The 23,833-nt window shown below is 44.2% G+C and overlaps 1 protein-coding gene across 1 annotated transcript; it reads left to right on the top strand.

The window, feature by feature from the left end:
- Nucleotides 1-514: 514 nt before the first annotated feature.
- Nucleotides 515-22,335, top strand: LOC130490919 (membrane primary amine oxidase-like). Its single transcript, XM_056864721.1, has 8 exons — nt 515-1,084; nt 1,948-2,005; nt 3,302-3,402; nt 5,016-5,118; nt 10,816-12,345; nt 17,648-17,933; nt 18,783-18,912; nt 22,038-22,335. Exons 1-8 carry the CDS (start codon nt 515-517, stop codon nt 22,320-22,322), a joined length of 3,063 nt encoding a protein of 1,020 aa, XP_056720699.1. The 3' UTR covers nt 22,323-22,335.
- The last annotated feature ends 1,498 nt before the right edge of the window (nt 22,336-23,833 follow it).

The following is a 23,833-nucleotide window of genomic DNA, read 5'->3' as shown; positions in this document are numbered from 1 at the left end:
GACAACGCACGGGTCAGGAGACCAAAGTCCGTGGAGACAGGCCTGGCGGTCCGAAGGACTCTCGTTTCCCCTCGGGGGGGGACCGTTGGTAGCCGAACGCCGCAAACGCTTTGAGAGCGGAGCCTGTCTCGTTTGCGGAGGTAAGGGGCATTTTGCTTCTCAATGCCCTTCCAGACCCAGACGCCTGGGACCACCCCGACCAGCAGCGGCTGAACCAGAAAAGCCACCCACTGAGGGACAGTCTCGCCGTCGCAGCGGCGCACCCGGCAGACGGAGCACTGCTTCGGCCCTTCAAGCGCAATCCAACCCAGGAGCTTCGAAAGCTACTGGCCCATCGGGGCCACGGATTACAAATGAAACCTTGGGCTCATCAGAGCCACGGATTACAAATCCCGAGTTGACCTCATCCAGCGACGAGGAGGAATGGGACCCGACGGCAAAAAAACGCCGCCGGTCTGCTGTAAAAGGGGCTCCTCAGCAGACCGCTCCAGACCTGGTGCAAGGAGCTCCAATGATGGTAAGCGAACAAGAGGACAATGTGTTTGTTGAGGTTGCCCTTACGTTGCCTAAAGGGGGACCGATAATAAAAGTGACAGCCCTCGTGGATTCCGGCTGTTCCCGCACCCTGATAAGCGAAAAAGTCGCCCGCCAACTGCGGGTGAAAAGGGTACAGTTGCCCGAACCCATACATTTCTCCCAGATGGACTGTAGCGACCTTAGAGGAGGCCCTGTCACTCACCGCACGACCGCGGTAGTGATGGGCATGGGGGAACATTTGGAACGGCTCCATTTTACCATTGCCCCTATCAACACGCCCGTGATTTTGGGTACGAACTGGCTGCTGGGACATAACCCCTCCATAGATTGGGTAGAACGAACTCTCACGTTCCCTGAGACCCTGTGTGAGCATCACGACAAGGACCGGGTGCTCAAAACCCGGGCGGCTGCCTTAGTTGAGGCACGGCCAACGGGAACTGTCAACCCACAGCTCCCTAAGGAGTATGCTCAGTTTTCTGATGTGTTCGATGTACGAGAGTGTGACGAATTGCCTCCTCACCGGGAGACCGATTGCGCCATAGAAGTGGTAGGGGATGGCAAACTGTCCAAAGGAAAGATTTACCCCATGAGTCCTAACAAAAAGGCTGTCTTACGGGACTATTTGGACACTAATTTGGCTCGGGGTTTTATCCGCCCCTCCAAAGCACCATTTTCGGCTCCCGCCTTTTTTGTGAAAAGAAAACGGGAGATTTAAGACTGTGTATCGATTTTCGCAGACTGAATGCAGTCACTCAGTCTAATGCCTACCCCCTCCCTCTCATTCCAGACCTGCTTGCACAATTGAAGGAGGGCCGGATTTTCACTAAACTGTACTTAGTGGAAGCCTACCATCGCATCCGAATAAGAGAAGGGGATGAACCAAAAACCGCTTTTTCTTGTTGTTTTGGAATGTTTGAGTATTTGGTGATGCCTTTCGGACTTACGGGGGCTCCGAGTGTATTCATGCAATTAATCAATGAAGTGTTACATGATTTGTTATTCCGCGGAGTGGTGGTTTATTTGGATGATATTCTCATTTATACAAAAACTATGGAAGAACACGTACAGCTAGTGAAAGAAGTACTGCAGCAGTTGCGTGCCCACAAGCTGTTTGCCAAGGTTTCAAAATGTGACTTTCACCGACCCTCCATTACCTTTCTAGGGTATGTCATTTCACACCAAGGGTTAGAGATGGATCCCGACAAGATTCGGGCAGTGGTCGAGTGGGACCCCCCCACCACGCGCAGGCAATTACAACAATTTCTGGGTTTTGCAAACTTTTATCGGATCTTTATTTCAAACTTTGCTCAGGTGGCGCTCCCTCTAACCTCGCTGTTGCGCACGAAAGGAAAGGGAGCGGCAGCCACATTGCCGTCTGCAAAACTGCAATGGACTTCTGCCTGCCAACAGGCGTTTGAGACGCTCAAGCGATTATTTACTTCTGAACCTGTGCTCTCCCACCCCAACTGTGAGAAACCTTTCATAGTCCAAGTGGATGCTTCTGAGGTTGCCATGGGGGGGGGGCTACTTCAACGGGATGAGAGCGGCCACTTAAAACCGTGTGCTTATTTCTCAAAAAAGTTCTCCCAATCTGAAATCAACTGGGCGATATGGGAGAAGGAAGCAGCAGCGGTAAAACACGCTCTCACTATTTGGAGACATTTCCTGGAAGGGGCAGAGGAGCCCTTTGAGGTCTGGAGTGATCACAAAAATTTAGAGGCTTTAAAAGGGACTAGAAAGTTGACAGCAAAACAGGTTCGCTGGGCACAGTTTTTCGCCAAGTTCCGGTTTGTCCTTAAACATGTGCCTGGCAAGGACAATGCTTTGGCAGATGCCTTGTCCCGACTCCCCCAATACTGGAATGACTTTGACCGACCCGTTGAATCCCTATTCACTCCGGAACAGAGAGGGGAAGTGCCAGGACTGTCAGTAACCACCCGATCCCAAACTCGTGCCACTGACGTTGCCCCTCTTCGGGGAGTACCAGAGACTTTTCAGATGAAGCTTAAAGAAGCCACACAGTTGGAGGAAGAGAAGCAAAGTCTTCCTCCAAACCTTACTCAAAAGGGGACTTTTTGGTTCCAGGGAAATAGGCTATATGTACCAGAGACTCTTAGAAAGGAGGTGTTGGGAAAGGTACATGGGGCCAAACTAGCTGGACATTTTGGGTTTGTTAAATCCTTGCATTTGCTATGACGACAATTTTGGTGGCCAGGTATGAGAGCTGATGTTGAATTATTTGTGCGCAGCTGTCCCACCTGCGCTACTGCAAAGAAATGCATGGGAAAGCCACCAGGCCTTTTAAAACCACTGGAAGTCCCAACCATGCCTTGGGAAGTTATAGCCATGGATTTTATTACCGATTTGCCCCCTAGCCGGGGTAAAACCGTTTTGTGGGTAATTACTGACTTATTTTCGAAACAGGTTCATTTTGTTCCTTGTGCCGGATTGCCTTCGGCACAAAAGCTGGCACGGTTGTTTGTTAATCACGTGGTAAAGCATCATTCGGTCCCACGGAAGGTCCTCTCCGACAGGGGGGCTCAGTTTGTGGCCAAATTCTGGAGGGCCTTTCTGAAAATAATGGGGGTGAAGGAGCAGGGCTTGTTTTCTCCTTACCATCCTCAAACCGATGGCCAGACTGAACGTGTGAATGCTGTAGTGGAATGTTATTTAAGGTGTTATGTGAACTACCACCAGGACAACTGGGTGGATTTGCTGCCATTTGCTAAATATGCCTACAATAACGCCCCTCATTCCTCCACAGGTTTCAGTCCTTTCCAAGTGGTTTATGGGAAGGAGTTTGGGCCCTTTGGGTCTACTACCGTTACCCCGGAAATGGAGGGTGTGCAGGGGGCCCAGGAATGGGTACAGGTGGTGCAAACAACTTGGCCCTGGCTTCAGAAGAATTTGGAGCGGGCAAAACGCAAATACAAGGACCAAGCAGATAAACATCGTTCTCCAGGGTGGGAACTCAAAGTGGGCGATCAGGTTTATCTCTCCACCAAGAATCTACGATCGCTGCACCCCTGTAAAAAACTCAGTGACAAGTATGTGGGTCCTTACCCTATTACTCGGGTCATTAATGAAGTCACAGTTGAGTTGGCTCTCCCTAAGTCACTTAAAGGGGTACATCCAGTGTTTCATATTAGCCTGCTCAAGCCCTACACTGCAGCCCCCCAGTTCCATCCTCAACCTAAGCCAGAGGTTCCTACGGTTGTGGGGGGGAGATGCATCTTGAGGTCTCTAAAGTGTTGGATTCAAAACTGAAAAATGGGAAGTTGTTTTACTTGGTTCGCTGGAAACATCTGAGCCCCGCCCAGGACGAATGGGTGGCGGCCCCCCATGTAGAGGCACCCCGGTTGGTACACGAGTTCCATACCGCTTACCCCCACAAGCCACGTCCTGACAAGGCGGGGGGAGGGGGGCCTTAAGGGGGGCAGAATGTGAGGGATTGCTCTGCTCTGTGTCTGGACTGTCCGTACAAGCGACAGGCCAGGTCTCTGTCAGTAGAAGGGTTCAGGCCTTGGCTGGACTGTTTCCCATTTAGGCCCCTGCAGGAATGTCCCGTTTGCTTTCCTTTTCTCCTTTTCTCATTCCCACCTCCCTCCTCCGACCTTGGCTTTCTCAGGCTCGAGTTAACGAGCTCCTCTGATGTCTTTGATGTGTATTCAGTAGCTTAGCTCAGCGCTGTTATCACTTGGTTCTCAAAACATGTAACAGGCGTCTGCAAAATAGAACTGTTTATATTCTAGCCCTTTTGACTGTGTGAGCACTTGTAGCTTTGGACCATGTAGGCACTGACCTTACCTGAAGCCTTCCAATAAACTTGCCTGCTTCTGAACAGTCGTCTGAGCGAGTGATTTTATGGAAATTGCCCAGGGAGGTTGGAGAACCTCACACTTCAGAATAACTCTGCCTGGATTTGCTCCTGCAAGAACTGAGGAAACTTCTGGGACCAGCTTTTTTTACTGTCTAATGTTACTGGTTTGCTACATGGAACAACCAAATGAACTGAGCTTATTTTTCTATGCCGCTGTTCCGTTGATCACTCCCTACAGAATTCTGAGTGATTGCATGAGTGCTACATTTTGAAAAGACAAGCTATTTATCCCTGGCTCCAGAATTTCTATTTACTTTTGTACTGTAACCAAAGTAGTTTTTTGGAAGTTTGCTCTCAAGAGTAACCCAATGGCACAATGGAGCCTTATTTCAATAATTATTTGCTGGGTAATCAGAAATCCCCATGGACAGGCTCTCGGATCAGCGCTTAAATGCGTAGCTGGGATCTCTTCACCACTCCTCAGAAGGACTATACCCCCTTTTGTTGAGTTAATCAAGGTTCATGGATCGTGATTGTGGTTAGAAAGAATCAAGAATGACTTCCGGGTCGGGGGGGAAGAGCCGCGGACCACGCGGACGATCGCGCCCCAAGAAAACACTGCCGGGGGGCAAGAAATCGGCCCCCTATCTTCTGGCAGCCGGCACCCCTCGGCGAAAGAGGGGATGCTGACACTGGCGCTTGCTGGCTCCCCGCCGAAAAAGTAACTGCTGCCGAGAAATCGGTGGCGAGAGTTTCGGCAGGTGAAGCCGAGAGGCAGGCTCCATTGCTCCTTTAAATACCGGGAAAGCGGCGACGAAACCCCGATCTCCAAACAAAAACAAGTTTTCTTTCTTTTCTTCATCCTACTTAAAAGATTCACAACTGAGGTGTTGAACAGTTTCACTAGTCATTTAAAAGAATGCTGATCTTGGACTATAACTCATTTAACATAATCAAAAGTGAAACTGGGCTTTTTGCCAGGTGTGGCGCAGCATTTAATCCAACTGCCAGCTTTGCCAACCATAGAAAAAATTAATACAGACTGTGTTGGGGAAAAGCAACTGGCATGAAATAATAGACTGAAGAAGCTAATAAAAAACGACTGCTCTCTAAGGTCTGGATTATAAACAGCTGATTTCCAATTTCTTGAACTTTAAAAAGATGCTTTAAAAAAATTACCTCCCCCCCCCTGTGGATTACAAGTTCAGCCATTATAACTTCGGATAAATGGGGGACAAAGAAAAACACACTAAGGAATACTTCAAAGACTTTAAACAGTTACAGTTACAACAACCTACTCAGTCACAAAGAAGGGGCTCTGCAGCAAATATAACTTTAACTCCAGCTACTTCACCCTCACTATTGGGTACTTCAGCTATAGCCAAGATGCCTCCCAAAGCAAAACCAGAGGTCACTTTGAATTCCTTGCATGATTTACTGACCAAAACATTGCAGGAGGTAACTGCAACCAAACAAGAGGTGACTCAAAACACTGTTGCCATAAGTCAAAACACTGCTGCCATCTCTGCTTTGAAAGATTCAATCTCCTCGTTGACTGAACGTCAGGACAAGATGGAGGCTAAATTATCTAAGCACTCACAGGACAACAAAGAGACAAGGAAAAGGGTTGACATGCTGGAAATGTCTTCAGAAGCATCCTTAGAGAGAGAAGAAAAACAAGAGGACCACATTGCAAATGTTGGAAATGAAAGTAAAAGAATTTTCAATTCATATTCGTGGTTTGAAAGAAAAATCTGAAGGAAGAGACTTAAATTTTTTTTAAAAGGTTCAGTTGGCGGAATTAAACAGTCCCTAGGCACATTATGTTTAGTTGCAAATGCAGAGTTGATCCTGTAGGCTGTTATAATAATTCCTTCCACCACGTCTTCTTGTTCATTTAAACGTTAATGGTTTGAATTCTCCAAATAAGAGGAGGAAAATATTTTATTATCTACAAAAATCCAAAGCTAATATCTTTTGTTTACAGGAGACACACATGATAACGGAGGAGGTTAAAAGGTTGGAGCAAAATAAATTGCGTAAACTATTTACATCATGTAATGAAAATAAAAAAACTAATGGGATAGCTATGTATATTCCTTTAATATTTGAACCGAGGATATTGTATAAAGATACAGAAGGAAGGATTTTGATGGTAGAGATTTTGTGTGGCTTCCAAAAAATGATATTAGTTGGTATCTATGCACCTAATAACAATCAGAAATCATTTTATACGGAGTTAATGTCAATATTGGCTGAATATGCTACTGAAAATATGATATGGATGGGAGATTTTAATGGGGTAATAGAACCACAACTAGATAGATCATCGAAGAAAAAAGTGGGGAAATTTGAAGGTAAATTACCGGGTATTTTTAATAATGTTTGATGTATGGAGATTGAAAAATGGTAATAAAAAAGGATATACTTTTTACTCTCCAAGACATAGTTCTCATTCGAGAATTGACATGTTATGGTTATCTAAAGATGTTATAGGTAAATCAGAGGATCTTGAAATTTTACCTAAAGTACTATCTGACCATAATGCACTGATGTTACAAATGAATATGGGAATTAAGAGAAATAAATCTTGGATTATTAATGAATATTTATTAAAAAATAAGAAGATAACAGATAAAATAAAAACAGATATACAACATTACTTTCAGGAAAATACAGAAAAAGGAACTCCAGAAGAAATTGTTTGGGATGCAGGGAAAGCAGTAATTAGAGGTATATTAATACAACAAAACTCGAGGTGGTATAGAGAGAGAGAGCGGAAAAAGAAAAGGATATTGGAGGAAATTAAACAGGCAGAATTACAGTTAAGAAAAGCACAAAGCAAAGTACTTAAACAAGAACAGATTGATAAAATAAAAAATTTACAACAACAATATGAAATTTTAATAACTGTAGATATAGAGAAAAAAATAAACCAGGTAAAATGCTAGCATGGCAGCTCAAACACAAAGAGAGGAAAACACCGATATTGAAAATAAGGAAGAATGGTAAAGTTGTATCGGATAAACAAAAAATTATAGAAACTTTTACAGATTATTATTCAAATCTTTACAGACAAGGAGAGGTTTCAGAAAAATAGAAATGTATTTAAAACAATTTGAATGGGATACAATACTACAAGAATATAAGGATCTGTTAGATGATGAAAACAATAGAGGAATTAAAATCGGCAATAAACAAAAGTAAATTAAATAAAGCACCAGGAGAGGATGGATTCACAGCTTTTTATTATAAAGTTTTTGTAGATCAACTTTCACCATATTTGCTGAGAGTAATGAATAATTGTATCCAGGGAGGACATATTCCAAATACCTGGAAAAAAGCAAATATAGTTTTAATTCCCAAACCAAACTCTGATTTAACGGAAGTAAAAAATTACAGACCAATATCATTATTGAATAATGATTATAAACTTTTTGTAATGATTTTAGCAAATAGATTGAAGAAGGTACTAAATAATATTATACATGAAGATCAAGCAGGATTCCTTCCAGGAAGACTGATTAACCAAAATGTTAGAGTTGTGTTGGACCTTTTAGAATATGTAGAATTTGATACTGTACCTTTTGCAATGATATTTTTAGATGCAGAAAAAGTGTTTGATAATGTAAACTGGAAATTTATGAGAAAAGTGTTAGAATACATGGATTTTGGAGAAAAATTTCAAAGGGTTATTGGAAATATTTATACTTATCAAACTGCTAGGTTATTAATTAATGGGGAATTATCTTCACAATTCGAAATTCAAAAGGGCACCAGGCAAGGTTGCCCTCTTTCACCTTTGTTGTTTATTATTATATTAGAAGTACTGATGAGAAAAATTAGAAATAATGTAGAGATTGTAAGGTATAAAATAGGGAGAAATCATTATAAGGTTAAGGCATATGCGGATGATTTAGTTTGCTTTTTAACTAATCCTATTACTCAGATTGCGGAATGGAATAAAATGATTGAGGTTTATGGAAAGCTTGCAGGTTTTAAAATAAATAAAAATAAAAATAAAATATTGGTTAAAAATATCGCACTCTTGAAGCAGCAAGAATTGACAAGAAGTATGGACTTTGTTATTGAAAATAAAGTAAAATATTTGGGAATTTGGTTGACCCCTAATAATTTTAATTTATTTTAAAATAATTATGATAAAATTTGGAACAAATAAGTATGGATTTGAAAAACTGGGAAAAAATACCTTTATCATTATGGGGTAGAATATCGGTAATCAAAATGATGGTATTACCTAAGATGCTTTTTTTATTCCAAAATTTACCAATTAGTAAGGGATCAAAAAATTTTAAAATTTGGAAAAAAGATATTTTGAAATTTTTGTGGGGGAAAGGAAAACATAGAATAGTTTATAATAATTTGATTCAATTAAGAGAAACAGGAGGATTAGGATTACCAGATTTGCAACAATATTATGAGGCTTCCTGTTTTCTTTGGTTAAAGACATGGATTACGTTAGATAATCTTGGAATATTAGAGTTAGAAGGTTATAATCTTCGTTTTGGTTGGCATGCATATTTATGGTACGAGAAGGAAAAGGTAAATAGGGATTTTAAAATTCATATTATTAGAGCTGGGTTATTTCAAATTTGGAAAAAATATAAGAAGATTTTAGAAACTAGGACTCCAGGATGGATTAACCCAACAGAAGCCTTCATGAGAAGGGGAATACAGTTAAATTTAGATATAGAGATGTACAGAAATATTATTCAGTGGAAAGAAAGTAAATGGGTTTTAAAAAGCAGGGAAGAATTAAACATAAATGATTGGTTTGTATACTATAGGTTACAAGATATTTTTAACAAAGATAATCAACTCGGATTTAGTAAAAATAAATCTGAGTTAGAAAAAATATTAGATAAAGGAAATAAAGGAATGATAGGTAGAATGTATAAATTATTAGTTATAACCAATTTAGAACAAGAAAGAATTAAACCAGTCATGATTAAATGGATTTAGGATTTAATACTGATTTGGATATATGGGAAAACCTATGGAAGAGGGAATTTAAATTTACAATAACTAATGAAATAAGAGAAAATCTGTATAAAATGTTTTATAGATGGCATATAACCCCAATTATGATTTCTAAGACGAATAGTCAAGATAAAGGAATATGCTGGAAGTGTGGTAAAGAAAGAGGAACATATATGCATGTATGGTGGACATGTAAAAAAATTAAAAACTTTTGGAAAAAAATAGTGAAAGAAACAAATAATTTGATTAATAGCAAAATAAAAAGGAAACCATCATTTTGTCTGTTGGGAATCCCACCAAACAACATACCTGACCAGGATAGAATTATCTGCCAATACAGTTTTGCTGCTGCAAGAATTGTGATAGCTAAAGTATGGAAACAAGTAAATAAACTTTCAATTATAGACTGGAGAGAGAAATTATGGTTGTATATGAGGATGGCCAGATTAACGGTTTTTCTGCATGGAAAAGATATGGAAGAATTTAAACAAACATGGTTTAAGGCCACCTCATACTGGGGTAAGATGGCAAAAATGGATTTTATGACATTATTTAGTGAGATATAGAAAAATAATGTTTAAATGACTTTAATTTTAGATAATAGATAAATAAAACTATCCAGACACCTCTTCGGAAGTCGGGTGAAGGGTCACTTTTGGTGGGTGTTGGGTAGAAAGGTATTTTTGGATATTTTGATTGATTATGATTGTACTATATATGATGTAAAAATACCCTTTTATTTTATTTTACCTTTACCTTTATCTTTGTTTTTTTTCGCTTTTATATGTTAATTTTTTTGTTATTAATTTTTTTGTCTTTTTACATTGTATGTTTTGTTAAACTTTAATAAAAATTTATATATAAAAAAAGGATGGAGTTCTATTTGTTGTGTGATTTGATATTGCAGTTGACTGGATGAAAAGCCAGGGGGCACAGGTAAATGGTGGGATCAGGATAGGTTTGTCTTAGCCTTCATTAGGATATTTTGCCCAGGAGTAGCTGATGCTTTTGCAACAAGAATTGACCATAAGAAAGTTCCGCTGGGTCTCCCATTCAACTCTTTTTACAGGAATTGCACCAAAACCTCCTCTGCCAGACAATGTCTGGCTCCACCTGTACTATTTGTGTACGTTAGATGTTATCAATTTGTGTAAAGTGTGACTAATTAAAAGGTGCTCTCGAGCTAGTCTAATGAGTTGGTAGGAAGACACTGTTGCTTTCTTTGTAAAAAGCTTTGGAGAAACGCTGAGTGGGAGGTACATACTCAAGCAGCAAAATCATACAAGTTTGAACCTCATTCACACCAGATCTCCTCCCCTAATACAGGCTATATCTTCATGTCACACTCTAAATGTTGCTTCAGTCTGCATTCTCCTAACTGCTTTACAAACCCCAGGAACCGGCAATGCTGAAAATGAACTTGAAATGGGTTTGTGCCCTCCTCGCTATATGCACAGCAATAGCTTTCATCGTAGGCTGGCTATTCCAAACACAACAAGAGGAGCCCCCGGTCTGTGAGAGCCAGCACCAGGATTTATGCTTGGAGAAGGGAAGCCAAGATAGCCACAGCCTGGTCTTTGCTGATCTAACTGTGGGGGAGATGATGCAGGTAAAGAGGTACTTGTGGAACAACCTGGGGGTGCCGTTAGTGGAGCCCCCTCAAGCCAAGCCATCAGACAACTGCATTTATTCCATCAACCTTCAGCTTCCCCCCAAAGCAGAGGTGCTAGAATTCCTAGATCACCAGGGGAGAAAATCTACACGGCAAGCTCTGGCGGTGGTCCACTTTGGAAACCAAGAGGACCCAAATGTCACCGAATATGTAGTGGGTCCTCTTCCAAAGCCAACATACCACCAAGATATCACAGTGCAGAAGTATGGAAGGAAGCTGTCATATTACCAAAGATTTCTTTTGGGAAGTGACCTAGAAGACATCAATATCCTCATGAGCAAGGATTATTCTAAAGCTCCAAACTTTATGCACAGGGTGTTTGAGTATAATGGAAGCAGCTTTGTGAGGTACCCTGCTCTGCCACCAGGGTTTAAATCAGGAGACAGGAAAATCTGGATGTATCATTTCCAGAATGTTTCTGGTTCTTATGTGCATCCGGTTGGACTGGAGCTGCAAGTGGATGTTAGCAGCTTGGATGCTTCTGAGTGGAAAGTGCTGAACGTGTTCTATAATGGGCAGTACTTTGAGGACATGGAAGACCTTGAAAGACAATTCAACGAGGGGAGAGTTCAAGTGGCCAAAGTAAAGAAGGCGCCTCTTGAGGGGGGTTACTCATCCTTGAAACCAAGGGTCCCACCCGAGTGGCCAGGCCCTTTGCAATATGAACCTCGTGGTCCACGCTACTGCATCAGGGACAACCAAGTCACCTTCATGTCTTGGAGCTTTGCCTTTGGAATGGAAGTAAACAGAGGGCCACGTATCTTCGACGTTAGGTTTGAGGGTGAGAGGATAGTATACGAGTTAAGCCCGCAAGATGCCTCTTCCCTCTACGGGTCCAATAGTCCAGGGACAATGATTACCAGTTACATGGACCTAAGTTTTGCCATTGGGAAAGATGCCATCACCCTCACCCAGGGCGTTGATTGTCCTTACTTAGCTACCTATTTGGATGGGCACTATTTCCTTGACTCTTCGTCGCCTGTCACCCGCAAAAACTCTATCTGCATCTTTGAACAAAATGCTGAGATTCCAATACGGCGCCATTATGACCACTCAGGCCCTGCATTTTACGGAGGGCTGGTTGATTCAGTTCTGGTCTTCAGGTGCATCTCTGCAATGGTTAACTATGACTATGTCTGGGATTTTGTGTTTCATCAGAATGGAGCTGTTGGCATCAAGGTGCATGCCAGTGGGTATATTTTGTCTTCTTTCTTCTTCGGCGATGCCACAGATTTTGGGAACAGGGTTCAGGAGCTGACACTGGGACCAATGCATACTCACAGTATTCATTACAAAGTGGATTTGGACGTTGGTGGTAAGTGCTGTTTTGTGATTTTGAAGAAATGCAGCCATCTCCGTGCCTGCTTGGTGAATATTTAAACTGCATCTGGAAGACTGAGTGTTATTTTGAGTCCCACAATCTGATGGTGGGTTAAGAGACATCCAAGCTATCTGAGGCAGGTGTCTGAGAGCTGGACACCCCTCCATCCTTGGAGCCCCCACAAGGAAAGAGGATACAGGGGTTGCTTTGGTGAATTCCAGCTCTTTGCAGGGAAACTGTCATTTTCCTTGGGAGTTGTTAATGAATAAAACCTCCTGTCATGCTGGACATCCAGCACCAGGAGCACAGGTGCGAGGGAGAGTCCAGTGGATGGACGGTGTGCTGTAACAATGCAAAGTGCAGTGTGTGTGGACTCTGTGCAATGGTAGTGCTGCCTAATTGACAAGAGAAAATTGCAGAGTGAAGATGTATTTTTATTAAGCATGGACCCTAAGTAGGCTCTCCCCTTCTGCCCCAAATGCAACCCCACAGCAAGAAGGTTCATCCAAACAGCACTTGGCCTTTCTCTACAGTAATTTTTCCTGGTAGGCTGGGATGCAAATCAGTGCTGGGTGGTGGTCTGGGCATCCCCGTGGAAAGAGGCACTGTTGATCAGCCTAGATGAGCAGGGAGATCCAGGCTACCCGCATCTTTGTGGCTGAGATGCAGTGTTGCCTTTCTGAGCTGACCGTGTATTTTAATGCCATGGGTGGGGGTCAGGCTGTTTGTTCCACAGCTTCTAGCTGCTCAACTTGAAAGTTTTGCAGTTTGTGCAGCCAGCTCCCTGGTTCTTTTCCCCATGGACTCTGAGACTCCAGGGTCTTTCTATCTCTTCATTCTTTCCTAGCCTGCTTCTTGGTCGTCATCTAACTACAGTGTGTTGCTTTCTCTTCATCTGGTTTGTGGTTCTTTTTCCAGTGCAAAGAAAGAATCTGGCAGAGCAGGGAAAAGAAGGGCAAATTAAAAGGGGCAGCTCTGTTTTGGGTGTGCCCACTCCCTCATTATAACTGCTGCCTAACAAGCAGTCTCAGCAGTGCAGATCATGTCGTTGATCTTTCTTTGAAGAAATGGACCTTCTGAGTATTTAACAAACAAATTAATCCACCACTGAAGCTGAGCTTGGCTTTCTGCTGGCTTTGCCCTCATTGTGGGTCCCTGCCAACAAACTGTGTATGAGCGGGGTGTGGGATTGATAAAGTTAGAGCCCTGCTAGTGACTTTTATGCCATTGTGGTTTCTGTGGACACAAAACTCCCTCTCTCTCTGTGTGTGTATTCTTTTACAGACAAAGTAGTACAGAACGTTTTTGAGGGAGCTCCATGAGTCATGGAGTTGCCAACCTTCAGGTGGGGCCTGGAGATCTGCTGGAATTAGACCTCATCTCCAGGTGACACAGATAATTTCCCTGGGAGAAAATGGTTGCTTTGGATGGTGGACTCGATGACATTATACCCAATTGAGATCCTGCCCCTCCCCAACCCCCCCTCCACAGACTCCACCCCCATCTACCCAAATCTCCAAGTATTTTCCAAACCAGAGTTGGCAAGCCTATGACTGCCATGCAAGGAGATACCAAGATCAGAGAGAGGATAGCAACAGAACCCCAAGCTCGGAGAGAGAGGATAGCAACAGAATCTTTGTGTCTAGTTTAATCAAAGACCGTTGTTTCCGTAGACCTTTTTGCCCAGTTTTCTCCTGCATCTGGTAGGCAATACGCCTTGCTTGTTTCTTCACCTTTGTTCTTTGCTTGGCAAATCTCTAGCTTGTGTGTTTTCTCCTCATAGCTCCCTAAATTTCTTTCCTTCCACTGCCCAACACAGCCAGTCTTTTTAGTATCCAGCATGGCTGGAATTGGAGATGCAACACAAGCTGCTGCCCTCCTACATCTACTTCCAACGTTACAAGAACTCCGGGCGTCCCTTTTTCTTCTCCTTTTGTGCAAGTGAGGAACGATGGTGCAGGCAGCATGCCAAGAAAGCACCTGGCTCTGCTTAACACCTTCTCTTAAGACCTGTGATGCTGCCTGGGGCTAGAAGTTAAAAAGAAAGTGACATGAATCTTTAGGCTGAGTTTGACTTTTATGATTCTATCTCTGGAACAGAGGGAAATGAAATAGCATCATAGACAGAAAGCTGCATCCTTCAGTTTTGTGAAGTGACCTGCCTTTCCTCCCTTTGTGCTTTTTAACCACCATCTTTGCTTTCTGTAAAGAGCTGGTTCCACTGCTTTATGACAATGGGATCGGCACTTTGCGAACCATGCAGCATTCAGAGACTGTAGGGTTGCCAGGTCCTTCTTCGCAACCGGTGGGAGATTTTTGGGGCAGAGCCTGAGGAGGGCGGGGTTTGGGGAGGGGAGGGACTTCAATGCCATAGAGTCCAATTGCCAAAGCTGCCATTTTCTCCAGGTGAACTGATCTCTATCAGCTGGAGATCAGTGGTAATAGCAGGAGATCTCCAGCTAGTACCTGCAGGTTGGCAACCCTAAGAGAATGGGACATGTCAGAGGCTTCTACAGTTAACTTAGATGCATGACTGTGATTGCAGTAGATCTCCCCCGTCCCAAAGGCCAGCAGTCTGTGGGATCCAGTTCCCCCTGTGAGGTCATAAAAAGAGATGAGCACGAGGTCTTTCCTAACATTAGTTTCCTGAAACTGGAGGTTCGTGTTATGTTCTTGTAAGGAAGTACTTCTTTATTCCATGAGAGATTAAATTGGCCGTGGATGTAGTGATGGCCACTAGCTAGAGGGTCGTCAAGGGGAAGAGACAGGTAGGTCGAGGAGAGGTCCAACAACAGCTTCTAGCCATTTTATCCTCAGAACTAAAAATGAAAGAGTGTGCCGGGAAATATATTGGCCCTGGCACTCTGAACATTGCGCTGGGAATTGCTATGGTAGCCATTCTTTCCATTTATATGGTGAACATGAACCGTTATTTTATTTATTATAACCATTATTTTGTTTGTTTATAAATGTATTAATTTATTTATAATTACCTTTACTGTATTTATTCTTATTTATTTAACGTATTTATTAGCAGTCTTCCTACCTTGCAGAACTCAAAGCAGCTTGTTTGTGTGGCCGACATGTGCCAACCCCAGCAAGGGGCTTTCAAGACAAGCGAGGAGCAGAGGGGGTCTGCCATTGCCTTCCTCTGTAGAGCCTTCCTTGGTGGTCTCCCTTCCAAGTACCAACCCTGCTTAGCTTACGCGATCTGACAAGAATAGGCTACACCCTGCTGCCCTCCCTCCCCTCTCCAATCAGGGCTGCCAATAAATAAAAACTAAATTAGTAGAGCATTTCCCCCCAAAATGGAAGAGCAAGGCCAGCAGACTGTGGGATCCAGTTCCCCCTCTGAAACCATAAAAAGAGAGGATTCTATGATTCTATGACCTTAGGCAGATCATGAGAGGCATCTTGGCCATCTTCTGGGCATGGAGTGGGGGGTCACTGGGGGTGTGCGGGAGAGGTAGTTGTGAATTTCCTGCATTGTGCAGGGGATTGGACTTCCAACTCTATGATTCTATGAGAGCATGGTGTTGGGAGGTCTTGTTTACTCACTCAAGTTGTTGGATCTACTTAGCAATTTATTTAAGTTTATACTCTCTTTGTGGATCATTTTGAAAGCATGAAACTTCATATCTGTTTTTGGACTTTTCCCATATTTGTGATATTTTAATGTTTAATGTACAAGTACCAGAACACTCCCCACTCAATCTGCCTACTTGTTTTAAGGCCTGGAACACCAATTATTTTCTCACAGCATTACCCTAAAAAGGCTCGTTCAGTTTTCTTGATAGCATCACCAAACTATTTTTAGCTTTTGTAGCTTCTTGTTGTAAAGGATTGATTTTAACCATCAGTTCCTGTTAATGTTTCTGCTGTTGTGTCTTTGCCGTTCGGTTATGGTTAATAGGGCTATCACGACAGGTTGCCCTAAACTGGCCCCCGATGTGTGAGCACTTGTGCCCGTAGTAATCCCATAAACAACATCCACAGACGAGTAGTCCAAAAGAGAGTTGATTTATTAGAAAACCTACAGGTATACAGAGCTAACAGGTAAGTTGGCACAAATGAGAACTAAAGGCACGGCCTTTGGCAACCACCCTCCCTACGAGGGCAGTTCCCAAAGAGTTAGCGAAAGGAATTTGACAGTTAACAGGCCCGGCCTTGGGGCGCACCTGGTGAAACCAAAACATGCACAGTCTAACTGTCTCGGCAGAGAGCCTTGGAAAAAAGAAAGTTAATATTCTCCTGATGATCTCCTGACAGCTGTTGAAGAATCCCATGTGCTCTTTTCTCAGAGAAACCATACCTAGGATGGACTATACTTGCAACTTCTCAGTCACTGGGGAAGGGGGGGGGATGCAACACAACTGCTTTTGTTGTGACAGAACTCTTTCACCTTGAACAGCACACAAAGCAGAGACATTCAGCCAGGCAAGCATCTCCATGCCTGGCAATAGGGCTGTTGAAAAAAAAAATTCAGTTGAATTCGGATTCGGCAAAAATCGGCCCGTTTTTATTCGGGCCGTGCCGAAGTCCGAACTCCCCCGCTTTGGATCCCCGAAATTCAGGGGGGATCTGGAGTTCAGGGGAAAATTCGGCCCCCCGCGCGCCTTCAGGGAAATTCCTTGAAGGCGTGTGGGGGGCCCTTTAAACAGATCTGTGCCTCCCAGCTGGGAGGCGCAGATCTGTTTAAAGGGCCCCCCAACAAGCCCCTCTGCGCTGTCTGTGCAGGCAGAACAGAGGGGTTTAAAGACCCACCCGCCCGCCTTGCCGGGAGTCCCGGGAAGGCTGGCGGGGGGCTGTCAAGCCCCTCTGCGCCCTCTGCGCAGAGAGCGCAGAGGGGTCGAAAGACCCCCCCCAGCCTTGCCGGGAGTCCCGGGAAGGCTGGCGGGGGGCTGTCAAGCCCATCTGCGCTCTCTGCGCACAGAGCGTAGAGGGGTCCAAAGACACCCCCCCAGCCTTGCTGGAAGGCGCAGATCTGTTTAAAGGGCCCCCTCCCCGTGCCTTCATGGAAGCTCCGTGAAGGCGCGGGGGGGGCGAATCTGCCGAATTTATTCACCGAACCCCCGAAGTCGGCAAATTCGGCTCCCCCGTTTCCCGCCTTTTTTGAGTTTGGTTAGTCCGAACCGAAAAACAGCCGAATCGGGGGGAATTTGGCTGTTTTTCGGTTCGGCCCGAACCAAATCAACAGCCCTACCTGGCAAAGCCTCACCTGTGTCGACATGGGCTAACAAAACAGCCCAAGAATATGTCTTCTCACTGTTGTTCTTGACCTTTTATTCCTTTCTAGGTGTGAACAATTATCTGATAACCAATGACATGGCCTTTACGAAAGTGAGGGCCCCCTGGGACCAACAGCAGGAGATCCACCAGATGAGGCTGCGAAGAGAAGTCCTGGACACGGAGGACGAGGCTGCCTTCCGCCTTCACGATGACTTTCCCAGACACATCTATTTTGCAGCAAATAGCACAAATACGTGGGGGCACGAGCGTGGCTATCGGATTCAGATCTACAGCTTCTCTGGGGACCACCTGCCAGAGTCGGATCCTATGGAGCGAGCCATCAGCTGGGGCCGGTAAGTTAGCTATTTCTAGGGATGTGCCAAAAACCAAAACAGTGTGTGTGGGGCGGGTGGGTGGGTTTAGATTCCTTGTCATTTGAAATGAGCTGTATTGCTTACTATTGGAATGAAAGAAGACTGACATTAGCAACTGGGGCAGGGCCACAGCTCCATGGCTGAGCACCTGCTTTACACACAGAAGGTCCCAGGTTCAGTCCCCAGCATCTCCAGTTGAGAGAATTTGCTAGTAGATGATGTGAGAGACCTCTGTCTACCTGAGACCCTGGAGAGCTGCTGCCAGTCAGAGCAGACTGACCTGATCAACCAGTGGTCTGGCTTGACATACTGTAAAGCTTCATGTGCTCAGACCTTGCTGTCTGGTGTCACTTTCCTAGGCAGAGGGCAGTGGGAGGGGCATTAAAGTGACTCAGCAGACCATTGGCCAACTGGGATGTCATCCACCAAGAACAATCCCCACCTATGTAGTCTCAGAGTTTCCTTATTTGTTGATTTCCACTCCGTTCAGTTAGATGCAGTGGTGCCTTCCACGATAACCCAGAGGGGTAGCTGCACTGCATTTAGCCACAGGGAGTAGAAATCCTTCTGTTTCAAAATTAACTATTGGAGTGAAAGTGGAGATGTAACAATCTTGTGTGTGGGGGGGGAAGCAGTTGATTGGGGTCTTTGCAAAGCTGTATTTCAGGGTGGGAGAGAATTAAAAAAGTTCCCAGAGATTTCCAATTTCAAGGGAACATCTGCCCCCCTTCGGAACTGCTAGCCGCCATGGCCCAGCCTGTCACTGGTCCTCCTGCCCAGGGAAGTGGCGATCCCACTCAGCAATGCTTTTCTCGCTCTGCTTTTGAGGTACAAACTGGCTGTCACCAAGCGGAAGGAGGAAGAGCCATTCAGCACCAGTGTCTATAACCAGAATGACCCCTGGACCCCTTCTGTTGCCTTTGATGACTTCATAAACAATGAGACCATTACCAATGAGGTGAGCTGTTATCTCTGTCGGATGCTGGCAAGCCTTATGAGTAGTCAATGGAAGTCCATAAACATTCAGACAGATGTTGCTAATGCAGGCAGGGTGTGGACCGCAACCTACGCGCATCAATTTTTTGCTCTTTTCCTTGTCTGGCACCCACTTGATTTTAGCTTAGTATATCGGAGAGGGGTCCCTTTTTGAGCCTGCGGGTATCGTTGGAATTCTGACACAAATGGCTGCCACGGCCAATCAAATCTTCAATGGCCAATCAGAAGCATTGCTGGGCCAAAGCCCCAGTTGGCCCCACCCACTTTTAAAAAATTCTTGGCAGATGCTAGGAAAAGTGTCAGGGTCCCCTGGGCTTCCTGTCGAGGGTTTCCTGCTTAAAGTGAATTGTCTCTGTTTTGAAACGACAGCGCAACCTTAAAACAGTGGGGGGGGGGGATTTGGTGGTTCCCTAACATTCCTTTCATTAAGGAAAACTTTATCTGACTTAAATGTTTCAGTTTTAAATACACATAGAGAAGCAATAAGCTAGTGCAGTTCCGTTTCTCTGATGGCAAACTTTGGCGTGGTACACTTCTGGCTGAGAAAAGTTTGGACACTTAATTATTTATTTGAGATATTTGTGTCCTGCCTTTCTGCCTGTGCATTCTGCCTGTGCATACAACTGAAAACACTGGCAGACAGGGAAGGGACAGAAAAGGAAGAGGAAAACAAGCTAACCCTAACCCTAACCCAAACTTATTATTTTAGAAAGGAAATAGAAACACTTTATTGCTAGGCAGGAAAACAGAGTAGAGGTTTCTAGCTATAAGCTACAATGGAGAGAGAGATTACAGGGAGCATGACCAGCTGTCATGGTGGATGAAGGGAAGTGAGGAAGCTGGAAGGAACTCCCAAGATTAGCGGTCTGGGTAAACAAAGGGACAGCAGCAAAGTGGACCAAAGAGAAGGTGCAGGAAGTGCCCTGTCACCCTTCTATGGTAATGAAGGGCAGAATTCTGAATATACCATAATCAGACAGGATCTGCCCTTGCTCTTCTGGCTCTATTGACACATTAGCCCATGCCCTTTTGGAATGCCGCTTTTACGAGGAACTTCGATCGCATTATATTTCCCCCCTTTTAATATACAAATCCAATGCCTCTGTGACTGACATAATGCCTTTTTTACTAAGCGACAGGGACCCCAAGGCTACATTGTCAGTGGCAAGATTTGTTTCAGTCCTTATATCCCTCCAACACTAGATATATGCTGCTCAAGATCAATTGATCAAGGAGCTTCTAAGGGATAAAAGGAAAGGAAGTGCCCTGTCTCGCCTTACTGATTCTACTGCCCCCTCTGAAACCCTGATCTCTTTGCTGGCCTTGAGTCCATTCCTTCCGACACCCTCCTGGTCTTTCTGCATTTTCACAGCCTCTCTAATAACAATAAGCCTGGCCGTAGGCTCTGGGGCAAATACTCCCGACCTTCTAACACTTAACATGCACAATACCTGCTTCTTCTGCTGTGGCATAAAGGCGGTGTGTTCTCTTCCTGGGGCTTCTCCTGTCCTGTGGCAGTTTCTGCTTGAGGTCCTTTCCTGCTTCTTTCGTGAGATACTTCATGTTTCTCTTCTGCCGCAACATCAGAATCTTCAGACATTGTCTAAGAAGACCGTATCTTTGCATTCTCTTTTGCCATGTAATGGTGAGTTCCCAGAATCAGTTTCCTTCAGAGGAAAGTGTGCTAGCAGTTGTTTGGGAGAAAAGTGAAATAGATAGATAGATAGATAGATAGATAGATAGATAGATAGATAGATAGATAGATAGATAGATAGATAGATAGATAGATAGATAGAGAGAGATAGACAGACAGACAGACAGACAGATAGATAGATAGAGACAGAGACAGACAGACAGACAGACAGACAGACAGTTTTTATTTACAGAATTTACAGTACCATAGGAGCACAGCAACAGGTACCCACCATCATTATGAGCTGTGAGTTGTCAAGCTGTATCAGTTCAGTCATAGTGGAAACCTCAGTTCCAGCCGTAGGTCAGGGCCCAGCGGAAGGACCAATTGTCAAGCCCAGGGCTGGATTTAGAGGCCCTAAGCACTTAAAAGATTTTGGTGCCCCCATATATATGTAAAACACAACAAGTAATATTAAATTATTTTATATATGTATATATATGTGTGTGTGTGTGTATATATGTGTGTATATGTATGTATGTATGTATGTGTATATATATGTATATGTATACACACTCGCACACACACACATATATATATAATTATTATATATAATATAGAGAGAGCCTAGTGCGATTAGTGTTATTATTCTCCATTCCCAGTTTTTCTTCATTCTTACATTTTTTTAAAGGATAAGAGTAAAAATTGTGATGTTCAGTGGGGTTTTTTTGAGTCACTATATGTCTGTAATTTTCCCATTTATTGGGGGGGGGCCTTTTGTGGACCCTGGTTCAGCTGCACCATTTGCGGTTTTGCGCCATACGGTCCATGGTAAATCCGGCAATGGAAAATTTCTGTGGTGCCCCCCGCTTCCCTTGATGCCCTGAGCACCTGCTTATTTTGCTTAATGGTTAAGGCCCTGATCGAGCCTACTAATTAAAATCCTCCTCCCAAGCCCTGCTTTCTGGTCCCCCCACCCCTTCAGAGGCAGGATGGGTGGGAACCAGAGTGGAGTGCTGGGAATCCCCTCCCTCTTGAGGTTTGCCTGGTGCTTACTTTATTCTCTTTTTGGTACCAGGCCAAAACATTTCTCTGTACCCAAGTTTTTAACTGATAGGTCCCATTGTTTCTAGATGTGATTTTATGGCCTGCTTCTAGCTTGAGGGCTTGGTTTATGGATATCGTTTTAGGTTGCTGGATATTATTTATAGGTTGTTTTTATGCCCCTGGTGGGCTTTTGGCTTGTTTTATGGGTGGCTTTAATGTTGGTACTTTTTCTGGTGGTTGTTTTTATGATTATATTGTTGTATTGTTTTTAATGTGCTGTGCCTTGTGCAGGTCTCTGGAGATACTCATATAAATTTTCCAAATAAGTAAACTTATCCCTGCTTTGCCTCTTACCAGATCTCCCGATAAGTAACCAAATGACGCAAAGCTTTCTCTCTCCTGCCCAGGACCTGGTTGCCTGGATCACTGTCGGCTTCCTGCACATTCCACATGCTGAGGACATCCCCAACACAGTGACCCTTGGGAATGTGGTTGGGTTCATGCTGAGACCCTACAACTATTTTGATGATGATCCCTCCATGTATTCTCCTGATGGTGTTTTCTTCACCAGTGAGCAGGATCCCACTTCCTGTGATGTCAACCACATTGCGTGCCTGCCCAAAGCAGCTGCCTGCGTGCCAAACCTCCCTCCTTTCAGCTACAAGGGCTTCCAAAATCTGACAAGGCTGTGAATCCTTCTGGACTTTGGGGTGTGCACGCGCTGAGGTGTGGTGGTGGTGAGGAAACAACTCAGCATGAGGTGTGTGTAACAAGGGCAGTTAGTGCTGAGCTTCATCCACCCCAAATCTTCTAAACACAAATATTAACTCGTGCTTGCTTGTGTTGTACATATTTGCATGTTGTACAGAATTCTCTTTTCTCTGGGCTCACAGGCGCCAGGCAGACGCCCTTAGCCTGCTTCTGCCAAATGTTCAAATGTAATTTTCCTTCTGAAGATATTAACAGGTATATCCACACTATAGACAAATTAAGTGAAATAAGAATTCTTTCTTTCTTGGCAACTCCATTGGCTACAACTCTATGAAATGAGATAAAAATCTCTAGCAAAGCACTCTTACCGAACTAGGCCAGGCCACAGGATACGCCCAACGTGTGTCGGTTCATGGATGCACACCCATTTCACCTTAAAATGCATTTGCTTGGGACTGTGAGCGGGGGGGAGAAGGAGATTCCAGTTTCCCTCCCACCTCACTTTTGCCAGCAGAAAGGGAGCCGGGGAAAGCTTTTTGCCTAGGGTTGTCAGGTCCCTCTTTGCCACCAGCAGGACGTTTTTGGAGCGGAGGCTAAGGAGGGCATGGTTTGGGGAGGGACTTAAGTGCCGTAGAGTCCAATTGTCAAAGCGGGCATTGTCTCCAGGGGAACTGATCTCTATTGGCTGGAGATCAGTTGTAATAACAGGAGATATCCAGCTAGTACCTGGAGGTTGGCAACCCTGTTTTTGCCCCTTTGCTCTGGCTCCACATGTTGGCCATATCATATAGCTTTGCCCTTAAACTAGGGCCAACCCAGTTAGGGCTGCCCCCAGGTCCTGTTGCTGGCTATGGCTGGAAGCAGCACCAGGAATAAAATTAAAAAGAAAATCAAGGCCTTGTCTACTTCGAAGAAGAAGAAGAAGTTCTTCCAGGAAGTTCTTACCATAGAATTCTTGGTGATTCCTAGAGCCACTCAAAAGTGACATAGGGTGACTCTAGGAATCACCAAGAACTCTACAGTAAGCACTTCCTGTAAGTAGATGAGGCCTTGCTTTCCTTTTTAATTTTTCTCCTGGGACACTGCCTCCTGCCACAACCTGGTGGCATGCCAGGGGGCCCGGCACAAAACCCAGTGGGACAGCGTGGGGTAGATATATGTTATTCAGACCCTTGCTAATAATCTGTGGCTGCCCAGAGATCTTGGAGTTTTAATGGCAGAGATCTTGGAGTTTGAAGGGTCAGGCTAGTGGTTACTTTGCAGCAATGCGTCTTCCATCCATCAGCTCACAGTTTTGTGGCTGCCTTTTAGCTCAGTCTAGCAAAAGGATTTTAATTTCTTTAGTTCATTTTCTCATTAACCCTTTGGTCAAGCCTACAAGGGTGAGCTTTATGACTGGGCTGGGAAAAAATGGAGGGGAAAGTAGAAGCCAATGGTTGTCAAGGAGGCAGAGCTCTACCAGAGAGGGTACAAAAATCTCCAGGTATCTCCC

This window comes from Euleptes europaea, chromosome 18 (assembly GCF_029931775.1).
Source record: "Euleptes europaea isolate rEulEur1 chromosome 18, rEulEur1.hap1, whole genome shotgun sequence".
Classification (NCBI taxonomy): domain Eukaryota; kingdom Metazoa; phylum Chordata; class Lepidosauria; order Squamata; family Sphaerodactylidae; genus Euleptes; species Euleptes europaea.
Note: the sequence above shows the minus strand (reverse complement) of the source record. Positions and strands in the feature narration are given on the sequence as shown.

Coding starts and splice junctions, on each gene's coding strand:
- LOC130490919 (XM_056864721.1), top strand. CDS start 515: ATGGTAAGCGAACAAGAGGACAATGTGTTTGTTGAGGTTGCCCTTACG. Junction 1,085..1,947: donor CCGATTGCGCCATAGAAGTG/GTAGGGGATGGC, acceptor GCCTGCCAACAG/GCGTTTGAGACGCTCAAGCG. Junction 3,403..5,015: donor TGCAGGGGGCCCAGGAATGG/GTACAGGTGGTG, acceptor ATCTTCTGGCAG/CCGGCACCCCTCGGCGAAAG.